Source organism: Rattus norvegicus, chromosome 6, assembly GCF_036323735.1.
Source record: "Rattus norvegicus strain BN/NHsdMcwi chromosome 6, GRCr8, whole genome shotgun sequence".
Classification (NCBI taxonomy): domain Eukaryota; kingdom Metazoa; phylum Chordata; class Mammalia; order Rodentia; family Muridae; genus Rattus; species Rattus norvegicus.
Genome location: NC_086024.1, coordinates 128513995 through 128535104, shown reverse-complemented (window position 1 = coordinate 128535104; position 21110 = coordinate 128513995). Strand labels below are relative to the sequence as shown.

Here is a 21110-nt window from a genome sequence, read left to right as displayed (position 1 = left end):
TTGTCACAGCTGGTTTTGGGTCCTTACTGTGGCACAATCTTTCCTGTTACTCTCTTTTGGAATGGGGACGTTTACTCTGTGCTGCTATACACTGTAGGTGTAATACTCGTGATTTTATAGGGGCTCACTGCTAAAAGTTTGCTTTGAGTCTCGGAAGAGACTTTTGAGTTTTTGGACCTTTGAACAATGTTGGAAACTTTTAAGACTTTGGGGACCAGTAAAATGAATGTTGCATTATCAGATTTCCATACGCCACAGCAAGGGCATGGTTTGGATGTAAAATATACCCCCTTAGACTCATATGTTTAAACACATGGTACCCGATTGATGGCTCTGTTGAAGGAGATTATGGTCCCTTAGGAACATGGAACCTGGTTCATGGATGTAGAACACTTAGGGACCGACCTTTAAGGACCATAGCTGGGCCCCATTTCTGATTTTGTTCTCTGTTACTGGATTCACCAAGATGTGGGGAGTCTTTAACACATGCTTCTAGCACCAGGAACTCTGCTACATCTTCCCTGCCTGCCATAAAGGATAGAAATTGTGAGCCAAAATGTCTTTCCTTCCTTAGATAGCTTCAATTGGGTAATTTTTCAAATGATGAGAAAGTTAACTGAGAGATTAGTTTATAATCATAATTTCTTTATAAGTATATAATTACTTTCTAATATAACATAATTTATTTATATATAACAATTTAATTTAATTTAAATGAGCAGAAAGTCATGAACACAAACAAATATAGGGATGGCAATCAAACCCTTGGACATATGCTCAACTTCACTTAAAAACCGCCAAGTAAAACTACACTGAAATCCCATTTGCAAACTACTAGGTTGGCAGAAATGTGAGTGTGAGGTGTTGGAGCCTGAGTCTGGAACCGTCCTTCTCACAAACTGTGGTAGATGCCAGACTTTCCCTGCGAAGGGAATTTAGCAATATACTTGGTGTTTGCTTTCTATGACTGATGTAACCAATTACCATACAGCAAGTAGCTTCAAACAACAGAAATTAAAATCATGCAGTTTCAGAGGGCTAAGTCCACAAGCAAGGTTGTCCATGCACTGTCTCCCTCCTAGCTTGTGAGTGTCAGCAACCCTTGCATTCCTTGGCTGCGGATGTATTTCTGCATCCATCTTTATGTGGCCTTTCCCTCTAATCTTTCTCTACCTCAATCTCCCTCTGCCTTTCTCCTATGAGAACTTTCACAGTGAGAGACAAGGCCCTCTTCATTGGAGCAGTCTCTTCCTCCCATTCTTAACTACACCTACAAAGACTATTTAATCAAATTCTGCCACATTTACATGCTCTGAGACTTATCTCTCAGAATATATTTTGGACCATTCCCAATCACAAGTCTCCTTATCATCACATTTAATGAAAAGTTCTTTTTTAAAAGATGTGTTTATTTTATGTGTATGAGTTAACACTCATACACATAAACTGGATGCATGTGCACCACATTCATGCCTGCTGCCCAGGGAGGTCAGAAGAGGGTGTTAGATTTCCTGGAACTAGAGTTAACAGATGGCTGTGAGCCACCATGTGGGGGCTGGGAGCTAAACCTAGATCCTCTACAAAAGCAGCTAGAACTCTCAAGTGAGCACGCACGTGCGTGCGTGCGTGTGTGTGTGTGTTCATGTGCACACCAATCCCAAGGCATGTACTGTATTTCTCTTAAGCTTCTCTCCCATTTATTGTTCATGCTTAAACCTACATCAAAACCTCTTCTTACTCAACTCCAACTTTATTATAAAACGAACAAAAACCTTAGGATTTTAAGCATTTACCTTTGATCCAAAAGCCCTGCCCTGAGAAATGTATGCTAATGACATACATCTGGCACTTTAAAAAACAATCTCCCTAAAGTATTTTGTAATTGCAAAACATTAAAAACTTACTTAAAAGCCCAAACAGAAACTTGGTTGAGCAAACCCTAGAGGACTGAGAGGTCATATAAAGAAGCAGTAATCCCTCTGGGCATCATGATTTCATAAGGAAGAAATAAGGACGTACAAACACATGTTTGTTCTCATATAAAGAAATGCAAGAAGAAGGAACTGAAAAGAAAGTGGTTAAATAATGCACAAGAGATAGGGAGGGTTAAATGGGGGTAGCAGGGATGTTAGGGGTGGTGGGTTTCTTCTCGCATTGTTTTATATGACTTAGACTTTGGGAATAATAGTAACATCTTGCATACTCAACAATGCAATTAAGATGACAAAATTCTCAAAGCCATCTGAAAAGAAAAACAAAGGAGGATCCGCACATTTCAGAAAGGGAACAACACAGAAGGGAAGAAAAAGAATTGAGCCAAGGATCTTTGGGACATGATGTTTGGACCATATGCTCCCCCTTTAAAGGAGAAAACACTGCCAAGAAACCTCCAAGTTTTCTTTGCAGATCTGCCTTTCATACTGGGGTAAGCATATGACATTATGATATTATTTATATGTCTTGTGGGGCTGAGAGAGGAAGGGAAATGCAAACATGGAGCAGGAGAGTAAGGAAGAGTGCTGGGGACAGAGCTCAGCAGGAGAGTGCTTGCCTAGGATGTGTGAATCCCAGCAAGAAAGAAACCCAGAGGAAAAGGAGGTGGAAACAGAGGAGACAAAGCCACTGAGACAGTGACAGAAGAGAGAGACAAGTAAAGACGAAGGAGACAGAGTGGCAGGGAAGGAAGGAGAGGGGTGGTAAGGGTAGACTAAGAAAGAAGAGAGGAGAGGAGGGGAGGACATAGAAGGAGGGGAGAGGAAGGAAGAGAAAGGAAGATGAAGAATGGTCCTATACATGAATTGGAGACATAAACGTGTGGCTTAGAGAACACATGAAGACATGAAGACATAGTACATGAAGACATAGTTTAAAAAAAAACAGCATTGAAAAGCATTGAATATACTTGAGATTCATTGAATATACTTGAGAATCCATGAATCTTTTTTAATAGTGCTAATAAATAGATAGACTTATTTTACATATATTAAATAGATGGAAAGAGTTGCATGAATATATATGTGAAAGGGTATGGGAGAATGAAGCAACGGACTGTGTATCCTGTAAAGATGAGGCAATCAACAACCTTTCTATGAACTCAGCTTGGTATGGGGACATCCATCCTGAGCTGCAACTACTACGATTGCTCCAGCATGATCCTAATTAGTTTTCCTACGTAGTTTCCCAGATACCTATAAATAGACCAACCATTCGCATGTAAGAGCCTTAGTTTAAGACATCATTCTAGCACAGTGAAGACACTCATCCTAGCAACCAAGAAGGCCCATGTTTAGTCCCAGTAATGGAATGCACTTGGACCCGATACTACCAGGGTCATGCTTCTGTCAGTAAGTCCACAAAAAACACACTTTATGTCAAATATCTGATCTAGGTTGTTCCAGAAATATCTTTCAGATCCCTATCCTTACTGTTCTTTACTTACTTTCATCTCTCCTCCAAGAAACAGAAAAATCCTGTGGTCAAATCAAGAGATCCCCCACAAAGACCCCAAATATCTCAGATAATTGGTGTTGATTTCTGTGGTTCTCCACATTCCTGTGATAACTATTCTTTAGAGGATGATGTAGGCAAGAATGAAGAATGAGAATAAATGGGAATTTTGTCACACCCCAAAGGTAGAATTTAGGAGTTTGCTATTCCATTAGTCATGGCCAGGGCTTGAGTTCGACACGGTAGCAAACTCTACTGGACTTGCTGTTTGCTTTGGAAAAATGTGATTACATTGGAATGTGGAAAACGGGCTTGTATCCATCCTGTAGGTGAAGCTTGCCTGCTCTTTCAATATGGGTCAGATAAGAATAGATGAGAAATGCCTCAATGGTTAAGAGTGACTGCTCTTCCAGAGGTTCTGAGTTCAATTCCCAGCAACCATATGGTGGCTCACAACCATCTGTAATGGTATCTGATGTGCTCTTCTGGTGTGTCTGAAGATAGCGACCATGTATTTATATATATACATACATATATATATATATATATATATATATATATATAATAAATCTTTTAAAAAAGGATAGAGGTCACTCACTTGACAGAGCTCTAGACCTGTCAACAGCAATGTCCTACTTCTCTGGATAACTACCTCCCCACACTGAGGCAAACTAACCAATAACAAGGCAATTGTACAGGCTGGTTTTATGTGTCAATTTGACACAAGCTGGAGTTATCACAGAGAAAGGAGTCTCCCTTAAGGAAATGCCTCCGTGAGATCCAGCTGTAAGGCATTTTCTCAATTAGTGATCAAGGTGGGAGGACCCAGCCCATTGTGGGTGGGTGGTGCTGTCCCCGGGCTGGTGATCCTGGGTTCTATAAGAGAGCAGGTTGAGCAAGCCATGAGGAGCAAGCCAGTAAGCAGTACCACTCCATGGCTTCTACATCACCTCCTGTCTCCAAGTTTCTCCCCTGTGTGAGTTCCAGTCCTGACTTCCTTTGGTGATGAACAGCAATGTGGAAGTGTAAACTGAGTAAACCCTTTCCTCCCCAACTTGCTTCTTGGTCATGATGTTTCATGATGTGTTGTGCAGGAATACAAACCTAAGACAGCAATGTTATGATCTTTAATAAAATATACTAATCCACATCAATGTTGTGGTTTGAAGAACTGAAAATGCCTTGGGAGTCCTTGGTCCAGGTGAGATGTGTCAGCTAGCCACCTCTACCCATGAGAAGCAGCCTGCCAGCTGGTGATCACCTGCCTGCTGTATAAAAACCACTCCTAGGTCTGCTTTCTAGTAAGGTGGCTCTCAGGATGACAGGCCACAAACTTCCTGTCAGCCAGTGCACTGCTTAATGGAGTTCTTCCCCAGTGGCTACCCTCCTGTCCAACCACTGGTCCTCCATCATGAGATGAGCAAATGGTCACACCTGCTAGCACAGATATCCTGGAATGGCACTGTATTTTAAGACATGTTGTTGTTGTTGTTGTTGTTGTTGTTGTTGTTGTTGTTGTTGTTGCTGCTGCTGTTGTTGTTGTTGTTGCTGTTGTTGTCGTTTGCCTTCATATTATAGTTGGAATATTATTATTGTTTATCTGTTTTGTTATTTGAGAAATCCTTTTATTTATTTTCTCAGATAGGGTCCTATGTAACCAGCCTGGCCTTAAACTTGCTATGTAGCCAAGGACGACCTTGAGCTTCTGATCCTCCTGCCCCCACCTCCACAGTACTGGGATTACAACTGTGCTCCACTGTGCTTTATTTTATGCAATGCTGGGGACCAAATCCTGGGAACACTCAACAGAGCTATAACCCTAACCCCTATCAATGTGTTTTTGATTCTGTGGGTAAGCTGTATTAATTTTGTCTCACTTCAAGGATAGGAAGGGACATATAGCAAGATTTACATATGACAACCTAGTAGGTCTGAAAAGTTGTGTCTTACAGGATGCCTTCCAACTTTGAGTGCTTGAGAAGGTAGTACATTGACCTTGTGGCAGGGCTTGTATTGTAAGACGTGACCCAGCAGGAATCCAGTATCCACCACTGGGCTGACAGTTCCTTGCGGACAAGAGAGTAGGTCTTAAATGCTACCCAAACCCCTTTATGGTCCCCAGAAGCAGCCATGAAGCCCACCAAAATTCTAGGACCTTTACCCCCCACCCCAGTGAGAGTGAGCCTCTTGTGAGTTCTGGTTATAGTTGGGGCCACAGGACAAGCCTAGGGAATACCAGAAGTTCTTTGGTTTTCCAGAAACTCAGTCACATCCCAGCAGGGTGTTAATCAGTAACAGTTCCAAAAGGCCCACACTTTGGATTAACAAATATTTACTGAAGGCTTCAGACTGCAAAACGTATGCTTACTTCTTTGCTCTGAATGATCTTCTCTACACCAGAGGTCCGGAACTGGTAAGTGCTGGTGGATGGTAGGGGGCCCTCTAGAGTGTCTAATAGGGAGGGGTGGGGAGAAGAGCCATTCTTACTGTCTCCCAGTGGGCTTCAGCGGGGAGTGTGGTGGAGTGGGGGAGTTTCATCTAAACTCCAAAGGACTGTACTTTGAAGTTGGGCTCCGGGTAGCATAAAAGGCATGTTAGCCATAGATAGATGGCCAGGGAAGGGCTCTGAAGGCTTGGTATTTATTTGCCTGCCCCAGCTCACTGCCCAGGCAAATGAGCCAGGGCTGGAGAGAGGCAAGGGGTGTACTGTTCTACACACATGCTCAGGGCTGAGAGTCAGGTAGAGGCCCCATTTCCTGTCCATTTCATAGCCCATTTCAAACTGTGTGTGACACCTAATGGTGCCCCAGGTCCCAGGAGCACTCTGTGTATATTGTGGATGGTTCCCATGATAATCAATGGCCAAAAAGGACAGGTTACATTGTTCAATAAGTGGGTGTAGTAACGACCAGATGTTACAGAGCTACTTCAGGAGACTTAGTTCTAGGAAAGGGGAACATTGTGCTGGTGTGTTGGGAAATTTTCTGATGGCTGAGGCAGTAAGAAATAACTATGGAATTGGAACTAATCTGAGGGCTTAATTTACAAGGCAGAGCTAAATGCCATGACAGAATTCTCATGGGCAGCTCAGGCCGTTGGGATGAAATAGCCAATTCTGGAAGTTTAACACGTGTTTTCACAGTTCTGGAGGCCCTAGGTGAGGGCTAGCATGGTTGGGCTGCAGTGAAGGCCTACCTCCTGGTTTGCAGGTAGTGAGTGGTCTTCTCAGTGTTCTTGGTGAAGAGAGGGAGGTTCTGGTGTCTCTTCCTCTTTTTAAGGACACTAAATTCCTCACAATCTCCCCACAATTCAGACTTCATTTAGTTATTTTTCAAAGGCCCCACCTTGTCATACCCTTACCTTGGAGGATATGGCCTAGGTTTCGAGTTCTGAAGGATGTCCATTTAAAAATTGAAGGTATGGTACTGGAGATGTTTTGTACCTAGAAAGAGGTAATGACCCAACACTTACACCAATGTGGTGACCTACCAAGGGATCTTGTCATTGTGACTGGGAAGCAATTCCTAAATGGTGACATTTGGTAAACCCAGCAGGGTCTTTAAAGCTAGAAGGTGGGGACCATGGATTCTTTGGGGCCATTTAGCAAAGCAAGGGCCAGGGCTTGTGTCCTGGGGCTGTTTGTGGTTTGTGACAGGTACAGAAGAGGGACTGGGGAGCAGTTGGAGAGCTTCTTGTCACATTTTAACTTAGGGTCCAATGGTTAGAATGAGGAGGAGCTCTGCTGATAGGAGCTATCATGAATCTCTAACACCTATGACTTGAGCATCTTGCCATCCAGGCTTTCCTACTGTCCAGTGGATAGTGAGCTATTGGGGACATCTTAGTGGCATACCCAGTCAGCCTCTAGGACACTGGTAATATTGCTATGAGCACAACGTAATGGCACAGCCCCAGAGCAGGTTTTGTATCTGAGTGTGCAGAGAGTCCTCAAGAGAGGAAGGGACAGAGAGTCAGAGGAAGGAGTGTGGGGCTGGAAAGCCACTGCCAGGGCAGGGGTACACTCCCGCAGCCTGGGGAACTGGGGTATGGCCAACCCGTGTATGCCATCACAGGACAATAAGACTGGGTAACTTGAGTCCAGGTCTTGTGTAGAAAAAGAATCAGCCGTGTTTCCTGCAGCCATCTGGAAGCTGTGGGTAGAGGAATGAGAGGAGACCTATCAGGAACTGTGTAAGGAGACGCAGGAAAGGAGAGGGTTAAATCGAAAACTGTGTGGGGAAGCCTCCTTTTCTTTGCTGGATTCCCTCTTGGACCCTACAAATCCCTAGTCAAAGGTGTCACACATCAAGGTCAGGTGACTCAGCATGGAGGAGCTGTTTGATATGCCTAATGGCCAAATAGAGGAAAAGCTTGAAGCAGATCAGGAAATGGCCCCAACTCCTACCTGCTCCTGCTCTATATCTGGGCCTGCCAGAGGAAAGCAAAGAGACAGAAACTAGGGGAGGGACCTCAAGCTGCTTGAGGACCTGCTCAAGAAGATGGGACCTGGAGGAAGTCTTGTAAAATGCCCCCCTCCCCAAACCAGGTGAATGAATACACCACCTTTATGGTCCAGGTCAGCCTAGGGTATAGCTAACCAGCAATAAAACCACAGGATCCCAGACTTTACTTGGTAGAAGGAAGAAGGGTCACGGGAGAAATGTTTTCCTGGCAAAGACATTTGATTCAGTGTTGAGATATTCTTTATTCTCATCCATTCATTCTTTCTCTCTGCCTAGGATGAAGGGAAGTGGCCCCTGGCCTCCACAGCTGACCACATGAGGGTGGTTTCTAGCCTCTTTCTTCCTGTGCTCCTTGCAGAGGTGTGGCTGGTGAGCAGTTTCAATCTCAGCTCCCATTCACCAGAGGCTCCCATTCGCCTGGTGTCTCAGGATTACGAGAATCAAACTTGGGAAGAGTACGAATGGGCTGATCCCAGGGATGATAATGAATACTGGCTAAGGGCCAGCCAGCAACTCTCCAATGAGACTTCAAGCTTTGGGTTCAGCCTGCTTCGAAAGATCTCCATGAGGCACGATGGCAATGTGATCTTCTCACCATTTGGCCTGTCTGTGGCTATGGTGAACTTGATGCTGGGGGCCAAGGGAGAGACCAAAGTGCAGGTAGAAAATGGGCTCAACCTACAGGCCCTGAGCCAGGCAGGACCCCTGATCCTTCCAGCCCTCTTCAAGAGAGTCAAAGAGACCTTTTCCAGCAACAAGAAATTGGGCCTCACCCAGGGTAGCTTTGCCTTCATCCACAAGGACTTTGAAATTAAAAAGACCTATTTCAATCTATCCACAATGTATTTTGATACAGAGTACGTGCCTACAAATTTTCGAAATTCTTCACAAGCCAGAGGGCTCATGAACCATTACATTAACAAAGAGACTGAGGGGAAAATCCCCAAGCTTTTTGATGAGATTAATCCTGAAACAAAGTTAATTCTGGTGGACTACATCTTGTTCAAAGGTATTTTGAATCTTCTGTTGCCTCAAAGCCAAAAGAATCTGACTCTATTTCCCCCCTTTCTTCTTCTGGTCAGTGTAGTTAGTACTAAAGGATGTTCTGCAAACAAGGTCCCTGTTTTACACGTTCAGTATACATTGAGGAGGGACCAATGCTGTCCCTGAGGTCCCCACTCTCACCACCTGCAGACCTGCAGGCCTCAGTTTCCATAGCTCTCCTGCCTAGTTTTCATCTAATGTTTGGAAGAGGTCACACGGGGCTATTAAACGAGCAGCTTATGATCAGCAAGACTCATGCTGCATCTGGGCTCCCCATTCCCTGCTTTTGTGATCTGGGGCAAAAATCTCTGCCCTTGGATGTATTGTTGCTGCCATTATTATAGTGGGCGGGTTTGTGCATGTGAGTGCAGATATACCAGGAGGTCAGAAGTACTGGATCCTTCTTGAACTGGAGTTGTGAGCCACCCAACATGGGTGTGGAAAACAAACGAGTCCTCTGTACAAGTATGAGCTTTTATCTGCAAGCCATCTCTTCAGTCCCTTGGTCTTGGAAGTTTTATGTAAAAATCGGGACTCTCACTTGCTATAGTCACAGAGCTATAAGAGCTGACATATGCAAGGTACTATCCACCACAGGAAGGAACGGGTTGCATATTCCTTCTTTCTGGCAGTCAATGCAGCAAGCAGAGTAGGGACACTGCTTCCTTTAAGGGGATAAAGGTGAAGGTTGGGGAAGCTAGTTTGAACACGCTCACACAATGACTGGCAGAGGCCAAATGCCAAGGGAGATCCCATGATTTTTGTAATCCCAATTTCTTCCAGCTCTAACAAAGTATGGAGTGGATGAATCTGGAGCTTATGGCTATACCAGGAGATTCACAAAGCCTCAGGTAGAAGGACCATTTGCAGACACTCAGAAACATGTTCAGTATAGAGTCATGTAGTGGCTGGCCTCACTTGCTTCCAAATCCACATAAAGTCCTGCTGAGCTGGCCACACCCCCATACCTGTAAAGTGTATGTTTGCATATGGTCATGTTGGGGCCATGTGATAGCTAGGGGTCCCTCATGCACCAGGTATTGGAAGCCATCCTCCAGGAAATGAGCAAGTTTTGGTTCTGTGATGGGTCACAGGTAGAACTGAAGTTTGGTCTTTGAGGAATTGGATGCCTGAGCTGTGGTCCATGCAAACTTGAAAAAGGAATGGCACTCTCAGTTGGGAATAAAGGGGGCAGGATATTCTCTCCCTTACCACTTGTGCAAGACCAATGTGTTCTGTGGAGGCTTGTTTCTACAGGGGCTCTCTTCTGACTTGTTCAGGCAAGTGGCTGACTCCATTTGACCCCATCTTCACTGAGGCTGACACTTTCCACCTGGACAAATACAAGGCAGTTAAGGTGCCCATGATGTACCGGGAAGGGAACTTTGCCTCTACCTTTGATAAGAAGTTCCGTTGTCACATCCTCAAACTGCCCTACCAAGGAAATGCCACCATGCTAGTGGTCCTTATGGAGAAATCGGGTGACCACTTGGCCCTGGAGGACTACTTGACCACAGACCTCGTGGAGATGTGGCTCCAGGATATGAAAACCAGGTATGACACTTCCCCTGCCATCCTCATCAACACTCCCAACTAATTTTACCTAATGCCTCATGGCTTCCTGCCCATGCTCCCCACTGATTGCCAAGGTCCTGTTTTACTGTATCCTGAGCATCAATCCAGGTTAAGTCTAGCTTTATTGTTCTAATGAACAACAGTTGTTCAGATATAACAGTTTGTCCATTGATACCTGTTGATACCATGGCTACAACAGTAAACAAGCCGGGCAAAGGGAGACACACAACACTGTAAGAGGAAAAAGCACTTCTGCAGGTGCAGGCCAAAGCCAGGGATATTCTTCTCTGGTGATGAGGGGTGAATTTCACTGGGCTGTCTGAAGAGTGTTTAGAGGCAGCTTTGGGATAGAGCATGGCTGGAGGCTTTAACAAACAGAAAAGTGGCCAGTGTGACTGCATCCATGCAGAAGAGGTGAGAGGATTCAGGGACAGCCACCCCAGAACCAAAGGTCATGGGCTTTACCTGCAGGAGATGGAGAGCCACAGAGGCTTCTGATCAGAGGCTCAAGGAGACCTGATTAATGTATCATACAAGGTCCTGTGCTAAGAGCAGGCACAAATAAGGACCATGAAGAAGCTAGTCAGATGGGTGACAGACAACTTCAAGATGCTGCCATTTGGACTATGGTGGGAGCAGGTGAGGTGACAAGATGTAGACAAGACTCTGGATCTGTCAGGAAGTAAGAAGTAACAAATATGACCAGATATGGAATGGGATGCAGAGCAAATAAAAGTGTAAATAGAAACAGATCCAAAGAGCTATCTGTCAGTTAACAGTAGCTGTAGTTTTGGGCCTCAGTATCTCAATGGTAAGCATATCACTAAGAATGTGAAAGGAACAGGTCTTATAGTGGGTTCAGAGCTCAGTCCTAACATCTGAACTAGAAATGTCTCCATAAGCTCCACAAGAAAGAGGCCAGGCCAGGGCAAAGCCAGACTCTGACTCTAAGAGTGACGGGTGTATGACTGGGGGTTAGTACCGTGAAAGCAGGTACATGGGAGCCTGAACATGGGAGACCCTGTGAGGAGAGAAGAAATGGAAGGGCAGGGTAAGAACTTAGGTGTTTGCTGGAAGTCAGTCCACCTGCTGGAGCACAAGGCAGGCAGCTCCAATAAGAATCTTGTGGCTGTGCCTTTTGAGTCGTGCCACTCCAGCACTGGTAGAGAGGGAACTCAACTGAAGGGCCTGGCTACAGTTTTCACTTTCATTTTTCTGTCATTTTTTAAAGCCTTTCAGCATTAGCAAAGGAATGGAATGTAAACCCTAACAAATATTTACTGAGTGAATACACCTACGAACTAAAACTTAGGGCATTTCATATCCTCAGTTTTTTCCAGCATGAAGCCCAGCCCAACTACACAACAGGGAGAGAAGTGGGCAAGGGTATGTTTATGAAATAGCTGCTGTGTATCAGGCATTATTCTGCACACCTTTCATACGTCAGTCACTCTTTGCAAAAACTCTGACATTGGTACATGTATTTTTGACTACTCTTTACAGAGTGAGAAAACTGAAAATTAAGATTAATTTGATTCAATTAGTGGCTTTCATGCTTTTTTTATTTCCGAGCCACAAAATTCATCTTTCCAAATCTCATATTCTCAGAGAACTCATAACAGATAAAATAAACATCTCAGAGTCTCCCTGGCTAAGAAAACAGGGTTGTGGAAAGCTCTCTTTGCTTCCCTTGTCTGCCCATTCCCCAAGTTCTCTGGAAATATCAAGGTCCAGGGTGCTGGGCTGGGAACAGCATCCCTTAGCAGTCAGCTGGGATGCAGGGAGCACCTAGGGAGTTGGTTAGGGTTGTCGTTTTGAAACATACAGAACTGAACATGGAGTCTGGCAGTCTTTACTAAGGGATTTGGGGAAGAGAGCTGATAAAGTAGCTCACTGGCATTAACACAGTGGTGCTTCAAAACCCAGAAGTACTTTCTCTGAGATAGAACACTATGAAAGGACCCCATGAACTATACACCATCAAGCAAAGGAAATAATCTTAGAGGAAGGAAGAAAAGAGAACACGTCCTTAGCAGCAGCCCCAGCCATTTCACCATCATCTGTCCTGTCCTTGTGCCACAGAAAAATGGAGGTCTTCTTTCCCAAGTTCAAGCTGAACCAGAGGTATGAGATGCATGAGCTGCTCAAGCAGGTGGGAATTAGGAGGATCTTCTCCACCTCAGCTGACCTCAGCGAACTCTCAGCCGTGGCACGAAATCTTCAGGTGTCCAAGGCAAGTCGTCAGGGACCATGCTGGGGCCCAGTCTGCAGCTCACAATGTCACTAAAACCAACAAATACTTTGCAAAGCACATTGCTGTGATTAAATGACTAGCTGTAGCAGAGAATGTTACTCCAGAATTAACGACTTCAAGTAGTACCCAAGCTGAGGGTTCCAAGGACCTCAAGCCATGCTACTCAAACACCCTTTTAACTAGGTTCTCGTTGGAAGCGCTTCACCCCTCCTCCCTCCCAAGGCTTAGGGAAACATCTGTCCCTCATACAGACTGGCTTACCACCCATCAGTACCTTGGTTGAATATTGAAAAGACTCATGAAATTATACCATCTTTAGCATGAAAGAACCCCCGAGTCGTCACCTGGTCACCCTCATTCCTTGTGATGGACACTCCGCTTCCTCTATGATTAGCTTCAGAGGACCCTATTCCTCCCAGCATGTCTCCCCTCCCCTTCCGGTTCTTCAGACGGAGAACCTATCCATCCCTTCTTGGTTCTTGCAGCACATCTGTGCACTGGAGTAAAAGAGCATTCCTGGCCTGGATTCATTACAGCTCTCTCTTCCACCATTGCAATCCAGAGGGTTGACGTTTCCCCATACAATTGTTAATTCTGAGAGATTTAGGATGGTATTCTATGTGAACTGGAGCCATTATGGTAAGCTTGGCTTGAGTAAAGGCAACCAGGTAACCACAGACCCTTAGGCTGACCCTAAAAATGCCTCAGAGAAATACCAGACAGCTTAAAGTGCCTTCAAAAGCCAACAGTTCAACTCAAGAATCAGCATCACAAAGTACATGTTCAATAAATACTTACTAGATGCCTGCATATAGAGATCTGCCAGCCAGGTTCCCTGGTTCTAAGCCCAGGATGCATTGTCCACAGCCCGCAGCACCACTTCCCATAGCCTCCTGGTATAGTTTGGATTTCTGAGGCACTCTCTGGTGCAGTCTTATGCACCGCCTAGCACAGATGGGCTGCCACTGTGAACCGCAGGAGCATGGCTGGGTAGGCAGAGCTACTGTGGAAAATTTTTGTCAGTTCTCCCTTCCCATTGCCACACAAACGTTCATCCATGTCCGTTCTCTTTCTAGGTCGTACAACAGTCAGTGCTTGAGGTGGATGAAAGGGGAACTGAGGTGGTGTCAGGGACGGTGTCAGAGATCACCGCTTACTGCATGCCTCCTGTCATCAAAGTGGACCGGCCTTTTCACTTCATCATCTACGAGGAGATGTCCCAGATGCTCCTATTTCTTGGCAGGGTGGTGAACCCGACAGTTCTGTGACTCGGGCATGTAGGACCTCGGCCACCACAGGTGCTGAGCCAGAGGTGTCTGAATCACAAGACGCTGTTGGTAGACGGTAAAGGATGCATTCTCTGTACCCAGCCAGTTTGCTATGGCTGTTGTCTGATTAACACTGAAATTAAAATGACTCATACTTTAAGGGGATGTGTGTGCAATCTGTCTGGCATTGTAAACTTGCTCCTGAGAGCCCAAGACCAGCTGGGGAGAGTCTCTCCCTTTCTCTGCCTCTCGCATGCCTGGACTGACAGCAGTCAGTAGGACAGCAGGTGTGGGTCAAAGGCTCTGGGGAGAACATGCACATTCTCCTATGAGCATGCTTCTCCCACTCTAGATCCTTCTCTTGCAAAGTATGTGTTTTATTTAAGTCTGTCTCAGACTTTCTTTCTCCTCTCTCTGTCTCTCTCTCCTCTGTCTGTCTTTCTCACTCCCCTCTCCCTACTCCACTCCTCTTCCCCCCAACCCCTACCTCTGCAAGGGCCTATAACATAGACTTGGCTGGTCTAGAATTCTATGTAGACCAAGTTAGCCTTGAACTCACAGAAATCCACCTGCCTCTGCCTCTCTGCCTCTGCCTCTCTGCCTCTGCCTCTCTGCCTCTGCCTCCTGGGTGCTAGATTAAAGATGTGCACCACCATGCTCAGCTTTGTGTGTGTGTGTGTGTGTGTGTGTGTGTGTGTGTGTGTGCGTGCGTGCGTGCGTGCGTGCGTGCGTGTGTGTGTGTGTGTGTGTGTGTGTCTGGCCCAATGGCAATCAACTCTGTGATCATGCAGTAGTCACATGGCTCTGTCACAGGAACCACAGATCACCCAGTTCAATGACTTCATTTTATAAGGATGTGGCTGGAACAAAGGCCACATCCGGATTTCCATGAGTGACAGGCACTTTCTTCCTCTGTGCACTCTTTTCCTCATAAGAGTTTATACGTGAACATATAAATACATACACTAACAATGACCTTTATAATCACTTTGGTATAGAGATGAACACAGTCTCAATTACATTCATCGTTGCCAACAAAAACTATGCCTTGCTCATTGCTGATTAAGAAAATACCTTTGTGGGTCTCGATAGCATGAAGGGTCTTGACTGTATATAGTGCAGGGAGTACAGGGCCCACTGCACATGTATGTCTAACCTTAGATCTCAATGGCAATAAAACACCAGTCCAAGGCCAATCAGTGTGACCAGGGTGAGCCAATCCTTCCTTCTTATTCTGGTCCGAGGCCTTGGTGCTCTATCTTCCTTTCCTAAAGAATCTGTCAGGAACTGCTGAGCTGTCCTTTGCCTCAGTCACCCACTGTGCTTAAACAAAAGGAAGCATGGACTCTGTCCCAGTGTGAAAGGAAAACGAAGACACCTCTACAGCCTTCTGGGCAGCCATGTTCTAGCTTATAGAAATAAGGCAGTGCTTTAGGAGGGAGTCAGCAATCGGTAGTCATCAGAGGCCAACCAATCAGCCGGGCTGACTCAATGCTTAGCTGTAACTGTATCAGCTGGTTAATATATACGCACACAGAAGACTGGTGTACTGATTAGTTACTTGGTGACAACCAGAGGACCATGAGTAGGAGGTTCTGTCAAATCAGTCTAAGCCAGACTTCCCCACCTCAGTCTCGGCATTAATTCTCTTGGAGTTATTCCAGGGCATTAACGGATGCTCATTTAGGACCAGACAACTCTGGGGCCTAGGAAGAGAGATCGAGGATGGCTCTAGCTGCCATTCGGGACACTTGTGCTCAGTTATTAGACATGTTTGTGGGAAAACAGTACAAAGAGAAAAAAATTAGCGATCTATTTTGTATATGAATGTTTTGTCTGCATGTTCATCTGTACACCAGAAGAGGACATTGGATCCCACAGGACAACAGTTACAGATGGTTGTGAGCCACCATGTGGGTGATAGGAATTGAACTCAGGACCAGAAAGAGGAATTTGAAAAGACAGTTCTGGCCCTTTTCTCATTTCTAGATGAAATCTAGAAAAGGAAGCCTATGGCTCTACTATACATAAATAGACACGGCCAAACCCAGTGATAGGCAGGCCACCACTGCTGCAGATGGAGCACAGCACTCTGTCATGCACCTAGTTAAAGGAAGATTAAGTCTTTGGACAAAGTGAAGATATGAGTAGATACGTGTTCCTATCCACCACTCATTTGCTTTTTAATCTTCCTGCTTATCTGTCTCTGGGGTATAATTTTAACAAAGATTCAAAAAAATTTTAAAGTAATACTTGTGAAAAAAATACTTCCAAAAGTAATTTTGAATGACTGTTTTAATTGAGAGTTTAATGACTAAGCAATTGACTTCCAACTTTATAAGCAGTGGTGACTAGTCTGTCAGGTCACTTTCCTTTATCCCACATATATAACAGGAATATGAAAAGCTTATAAGTAGTAAGTGTATTATTTAACAATCAAATTGAAACTCTCCATTGTGTCTAATGTAAACAGAATCAATGCCGCCGGCATGGTGAACTAGAATACTGGAAAACTGACATAGCCTCGCTGCCCCTTGTGCACAATGAATTCTCCAGAACACAACAGATTCAAGTCCATATGTCTAACACTAGCAGGAGACACAAACTACTTAAACTGAATTTCCTTAGGCAGGACAGTCAAGTTTCTCAGGGCTCCTGGGCTTTCACTTCTGACTGTCCCTGATAAAAGGCACTGAGTCCCTGAACAGTGCCCCAGAGAGGCCATGGGGAAAGAAGGGGTGACAAAGAACAAAGAAGCAATAAGTGACTGTCCCTGAGTCATTTACAGTTGATCCATTATCCTCCACCAACTCATTACTTAAAGATGAACTGCCTTTTCTTTATAGAGTAGGGACTGTAGGAAAGTATTTAAAACTTTTCTCACAAGTACAGGTATCACATTAACCTCTGCTTTATTTTAAATAAGCTCATTATCCACTTCACATTATAAAAAGTAACCACGCACACGTATGCATTCACAAATTAGATCATCTTTATCATACATCAATATATCTTTAAAAAACAAGTATTTCTGTTATCAATATAGATATATGCTGATTGCACTTGAAATAGAGAAGCTGACAATAGCTTCATACATTCTATCTCAGGAAATGACATTTTAAAGTTAAGGACAATATATGTTCCACAGGCAAATTTTGATGGAAGTATTAGCATCCGTACAAATGGGTACTGCTGACATGGCGTGAGCATGATAGCTTGGAATAACAGCTGATTCCAACTGGATTCACCATTTGACATTAAGGACAGATACAATCTAAAATGTAAACAAAGCATTTATAAAAGAAATTCTAGGAATTAAGGAAATCATCATCTATCATTTTAAAGGTATTTGTAGCTAGAGTTTTCCTGAATCTCTGCAGATTTTCATTGCTGAATCTAGACTGGGGCCATCCAGGTGCTGACACCATCGCAGAATCCCAGGACCCATAGGACCACAGACAGCTGCTCCGGTTGACCTTTCTGCTCTGCCTAGAGAGCTCACAGGAAATACAGTGCCTTCCTTACCTCCTGTGTCCTAGCCCAAGTAGTTACCAGGCAGTCGATTTAGACAAGCAGGCTAATTTAGACTGCTATGGAATGTCTAAATGCTACAACTTTGCATAACAAAAGCCAGCCTCTCACTTAAAGACAGGCTCGGCTCTAACAGTCCAGCAGGCAGTACACACCTCAAGTTGGAGCTCATTACCCTGCACTGGAACACTGGGATTCAGAGCCTTCATTAAAACCCTTGTCATACCTCCTAGGGAAATCTAATTCCAAATAGGGTAAGTTTCACATCAGCTGCACCATATTCCTTCCTCCCTTCCACACTTTAACAAGCCTGGCCGTCGCTGTAGCTCTTCCACCGTCTCCGCTGACTGCTTGACTCCTTCACCAAGCAGTTGACTTAAGAATTGGACTTTCTGGATTTTCTAATAAAAGAAGGAAACAAGAGGAAGAAGAGAAGGGAAGGAAATAGAGAAGGAGAAAGAGGCCAAAAGGGGAACATAGAACAATTACTCATATCAAGTAAATAATGGAAACATGCTCCTCTGAGTAAGACTACAGGACGATAATTCTTACAGAGAGGAGACTAACTACACATCAAGGAAGACTCAGAAGCTCATCCTGGGCATATCTAATGGCATCCCCTTTAATCACACAACTTTCCATACATGTTCAACTTTGTATACACAGGGAATTACTCAGGTTTATCAACTGTCCACCCCATATTTCCTTTATGACACCCTGCTTGTCAATAGTCAAAGCGGCATTTGGAAAAGCAGGTGAATGGGCTGCACAGATTCTTTTCTTTAAGAAGTATAACCTAAGGTAACACTTTCTGCAAGCACTTCATAGGCCTATTTTAAACAAAGAGGACTTCGTCTTTCTAATTTGCAATTGACAGTCTCTAAACTGTGACTAATTCTTCACTGAAAATAGACCAGTGTAGAAACCCACCACCCGTCCAACGAACGGGCAGCTTAGACCATGTGTGGGACAGCAGGTGCTGCCCAGGCAGCATGAGAAGGAGTGGCTGTGAGCGCTGGCAAGCCTTCCTTCAGACCGCTGGGAAAAGTACAAACTCTATGTGCACCCTTACTGGTCGTTACTCTAGATTCATTTCGGTAACTATCAAAAGGAGAAAATTCAATCTGCAAAAGGGAAAGATGTGTCCAGCAAGGTAAGAACAGATACGGCATCTGAAATGAAGGAGAGCTGCCGTAAAAGCAAAACCAGTTTAACGATGCTCCCATGTTCCTCAGGAGAAGGCCATGGCTGTACAAGAGCATCTAGAGTGACAGAAAGATTCCAGGCTCCAGAACTGAGAGGCCCACGGCTCCTAGAGATGCTTGGGCTTTCTTGGAAAGAGCACCCATCAAGCTGGCCGGCACTGAGTATCTGAATCTTCCTTCCGTCCTAGGGGTATCTGCACCACTTTATCCCAGTCTCCTGAGCTCCTTAAAATCGTTAGCTTTGAATTCTGTACATGTAGCCCAGGTTACAGCAAGAGGGTCTCAAGTTCTAGGCCAGAGTGGGCTACATGGTGAGCCCCATCTCGAAAGCAGAAAGAAAGGAGGAGAGGGAGGGGTGGGGGGAGGGAGGGAGGGAAAGCTCATGAGTTTAGTGGCATAGGGTCAGAAGGAAATATGGGTCTCCGAAGCTTCCCTGTGGTCTGAATGAGTGCTCTGTGCAAAAACTGGGACTAAAGCTGGGACTACAGCCTGGCTGCCCTTGGAACGCCATCGTGATGATTTTCCGGATATCACATTCTTTTAAGTGTTCAAAAAATAGTAATTCAAACAAGATGCAAATAGCACACAGAAAGAAATCATGGGAGAAGAAAATAGGCCCTTCATATCTTCAACTTCAAAGCATAAGTTTTGACAACAAACATTTCCAGCTCACTGAGCCCACACTTCAGGGTTCTGTGCTGTTGTGGAATTTCAAAGCGGCAACAGCTGTGTCCACCTGGTAAGGCGATCGGATACTACGGTTAGGTATTTACATACCTAGTAGACAGTGTGTCGGTCACACATTCCATAGGACCTCTTACACACACCGACATAGTGAAAATTTGCCCTAGAACTAGCATCTCCCTGCTAGAGACATTTTCAGTTGTTTGAAGTGTGGCAGAGGGAAGGAAGGTGCCCTGAGCCAAACAGCACACTCAGTGGTGGGTCACCTGGTACTCACAAGGTAGCCTTCCGGGGCTGGGCATCTTTACTTCCACTACTCTTTGGATCAGCTGTGTTACCTGGCCCACGGGAAGTGCTGGGCAAGACAGGGTTAGGAGAAAAGTTAGCCGGAACGGAAACACTACTGGTATTGCGAGTCCGGAATGAGTCATCTGAAAATGGAGAGGCAGAGGTGTTGGCACACTCAGAAAGATGTTCACCAAGGAGAGAACACCCCAGACAGTGGGCATTTTTCTTGTAAGTCAGTGTTATAGAGGTATAGTTTATACACAGTAAAGTGCACTGCACTAAGATTCGCCATGTGTATGATCCACTGCCATTACCACAATTAAGACGTGAAAGCAAGTCATCACCAAACGTCTCCTGGACCTGTCAGTCACTCTTCCTCCAGCTCCCAGTCTACAGACCTCCAATTTCTCTCATTAAAGATTAGCTTGTACTTTCTAGAATTTTACATAAAAAGATTCATACAGAATATACCATCTTATTTTTTTTCATATGATCAGAAAAATTGAAATCATCCATATAGGAATATTAGTGCTTCATAACTGGTACTATGTGGATGGCCTAACATTTCTCCTAAATGTTCGCTGACAGACATCTAGATAATTCAAGTTATTGACTATGATCAATAAAACCGCTGTGAACATTTGTATGTGAACCCGTGCCTGGCTGTTTTATATTTCTCAGTGAATGCTTGGGAATAGATGTGCTGGTTTCAGTGTGCAACTTCAGATGGAGTTGCCGACACACTGTCTGCCTCCTACTAAAGCTCTCTGTGAATGGAAGCCTGAAGTGCAGGCTCCATCCTCGGACTCGGCATTATAAGCATTTGAATTTCAGACATGTTAGTGAGCAACAAGCAGGACAGCATTTTCCTCATTGCTGCTGCTTTGTTTTGTTTTGTTTTGTTTTGATACAGGGTCTCCCAGCCAAGGATGAACTTAACTCCTGATCCTACTGCCTCCCACCCCTGAGTGCTAGGACTGTGGGCATACACTGTTATGTTCCATTTCCTCACTGCTTTGCATTGATCTTCCCTAATGACTGGCGATGCTAAACATCCTTTCATACACTTATACCTTTACCTTCCTTAAAAGTTCACATTCAAATCTTTTGTCCTTTTTAAGCTTAGCTGCCTAGGCTTAGACTCCTCAGGGCAGTCTGAAACAAGTCCTCTTCAGATCAGGCACAGCATGTATTTTCTTCCACTCCAGGTCTTCACTTGTGTTTTTCTATGACCCTATCTCAAAATCCCGAGCTTTAAATTCCAACACAATATACTATGTCACTACTATTCTGCTATGGTTAATATAAACATCTACCTGCTCCAAAATTACAGACTTCCTTCCATATCTTC

General features: G+C 44.6%; 2 protein-coding genes across 7 annotated transcripts in view; one reads left to right on the top strand and one right to left on the bottom strand.

The window, feature by feature from the left end:
* The first annotated feature begins 5772 nt into the window (after positions 1 to 5772).
* On the top strand, positions 5773 to 14211 carry Serpina10 (serpin family A member 10). Its single transcript, NM_133617.2, has 5 exons — positions 5773 to 5860; positions 8187 to 8919; positions 10235 to 10508; positions 12612 to 12762; positions 13860 to 14211. Exons 2-5 carry the CDS (start codon positions 8226 to 8228, stop codon positions 14049 to 14051), a joined length of 1311 nt encoding a protein of 436 aa, NP_598301.2. The 5' UTR covers positions 5773 to 5860; positions 8187 to 8225; the 3' UTR covers positions 14052 to 14211.
* Positions 14212 to 16328: 2117 nt separating this feature from the next.
* Positions 16329 to 21110, bottom strand: part of Ppp4r4 (protein phosphatase 4, regulatory subunit 4) — a 90893-nt gene continuing 86111 nt past the window's right edge. For 4 of the 6 annotated variants that reach the window (NM_001414974.1, XM_039112758.2, XM_039112759.2 and 1 more), the window contains 2 exons: positions 19749 to 19902; positions 16329 to 17983 (listed from right to left, as the gene is read on the bottom strand). In NM_001414974.1, the coding sequence (NP_001401903.1) occupies positions 17959 to 17983; positions 19749 to 19902 (179 nt within the window). In that variant the 3' untranslated portion in view covers positions 16329 to 17958. The remainder of the gene's footprint in view (positions 17984 to 19748; positions 19903 to 21110) is intronic. The other 2 variants (XM_063262336.1, NM_001134632.2) reach the window with 2 other exon arrangements.

Bases quoted from the DNA above. Each gene is read 5' to 3' on its own strand.
- Serpina10 (NM_133617.2), top strand. From the start codon at position 8,226: ATGAGGGTGGTTTCTAGCCTCTTTCTTCCTGTGCTCCTTGCAGAGGTG. The intron at 10,509-12,611 runs GTATGACACTTC...CTTGTGCCACAG, and splicing joins CTCCAGGATATGAAAACCAG to AAAAATGGAGGTCTTCTTTC. The intron at 12,763-13,859 runs GCAAGTCGTCAG...TTCTCTTTCTAG, and splicing joins GAAATCTTCAGGTGTCCAAG to GTCGTACAACAGTCAGTGCT.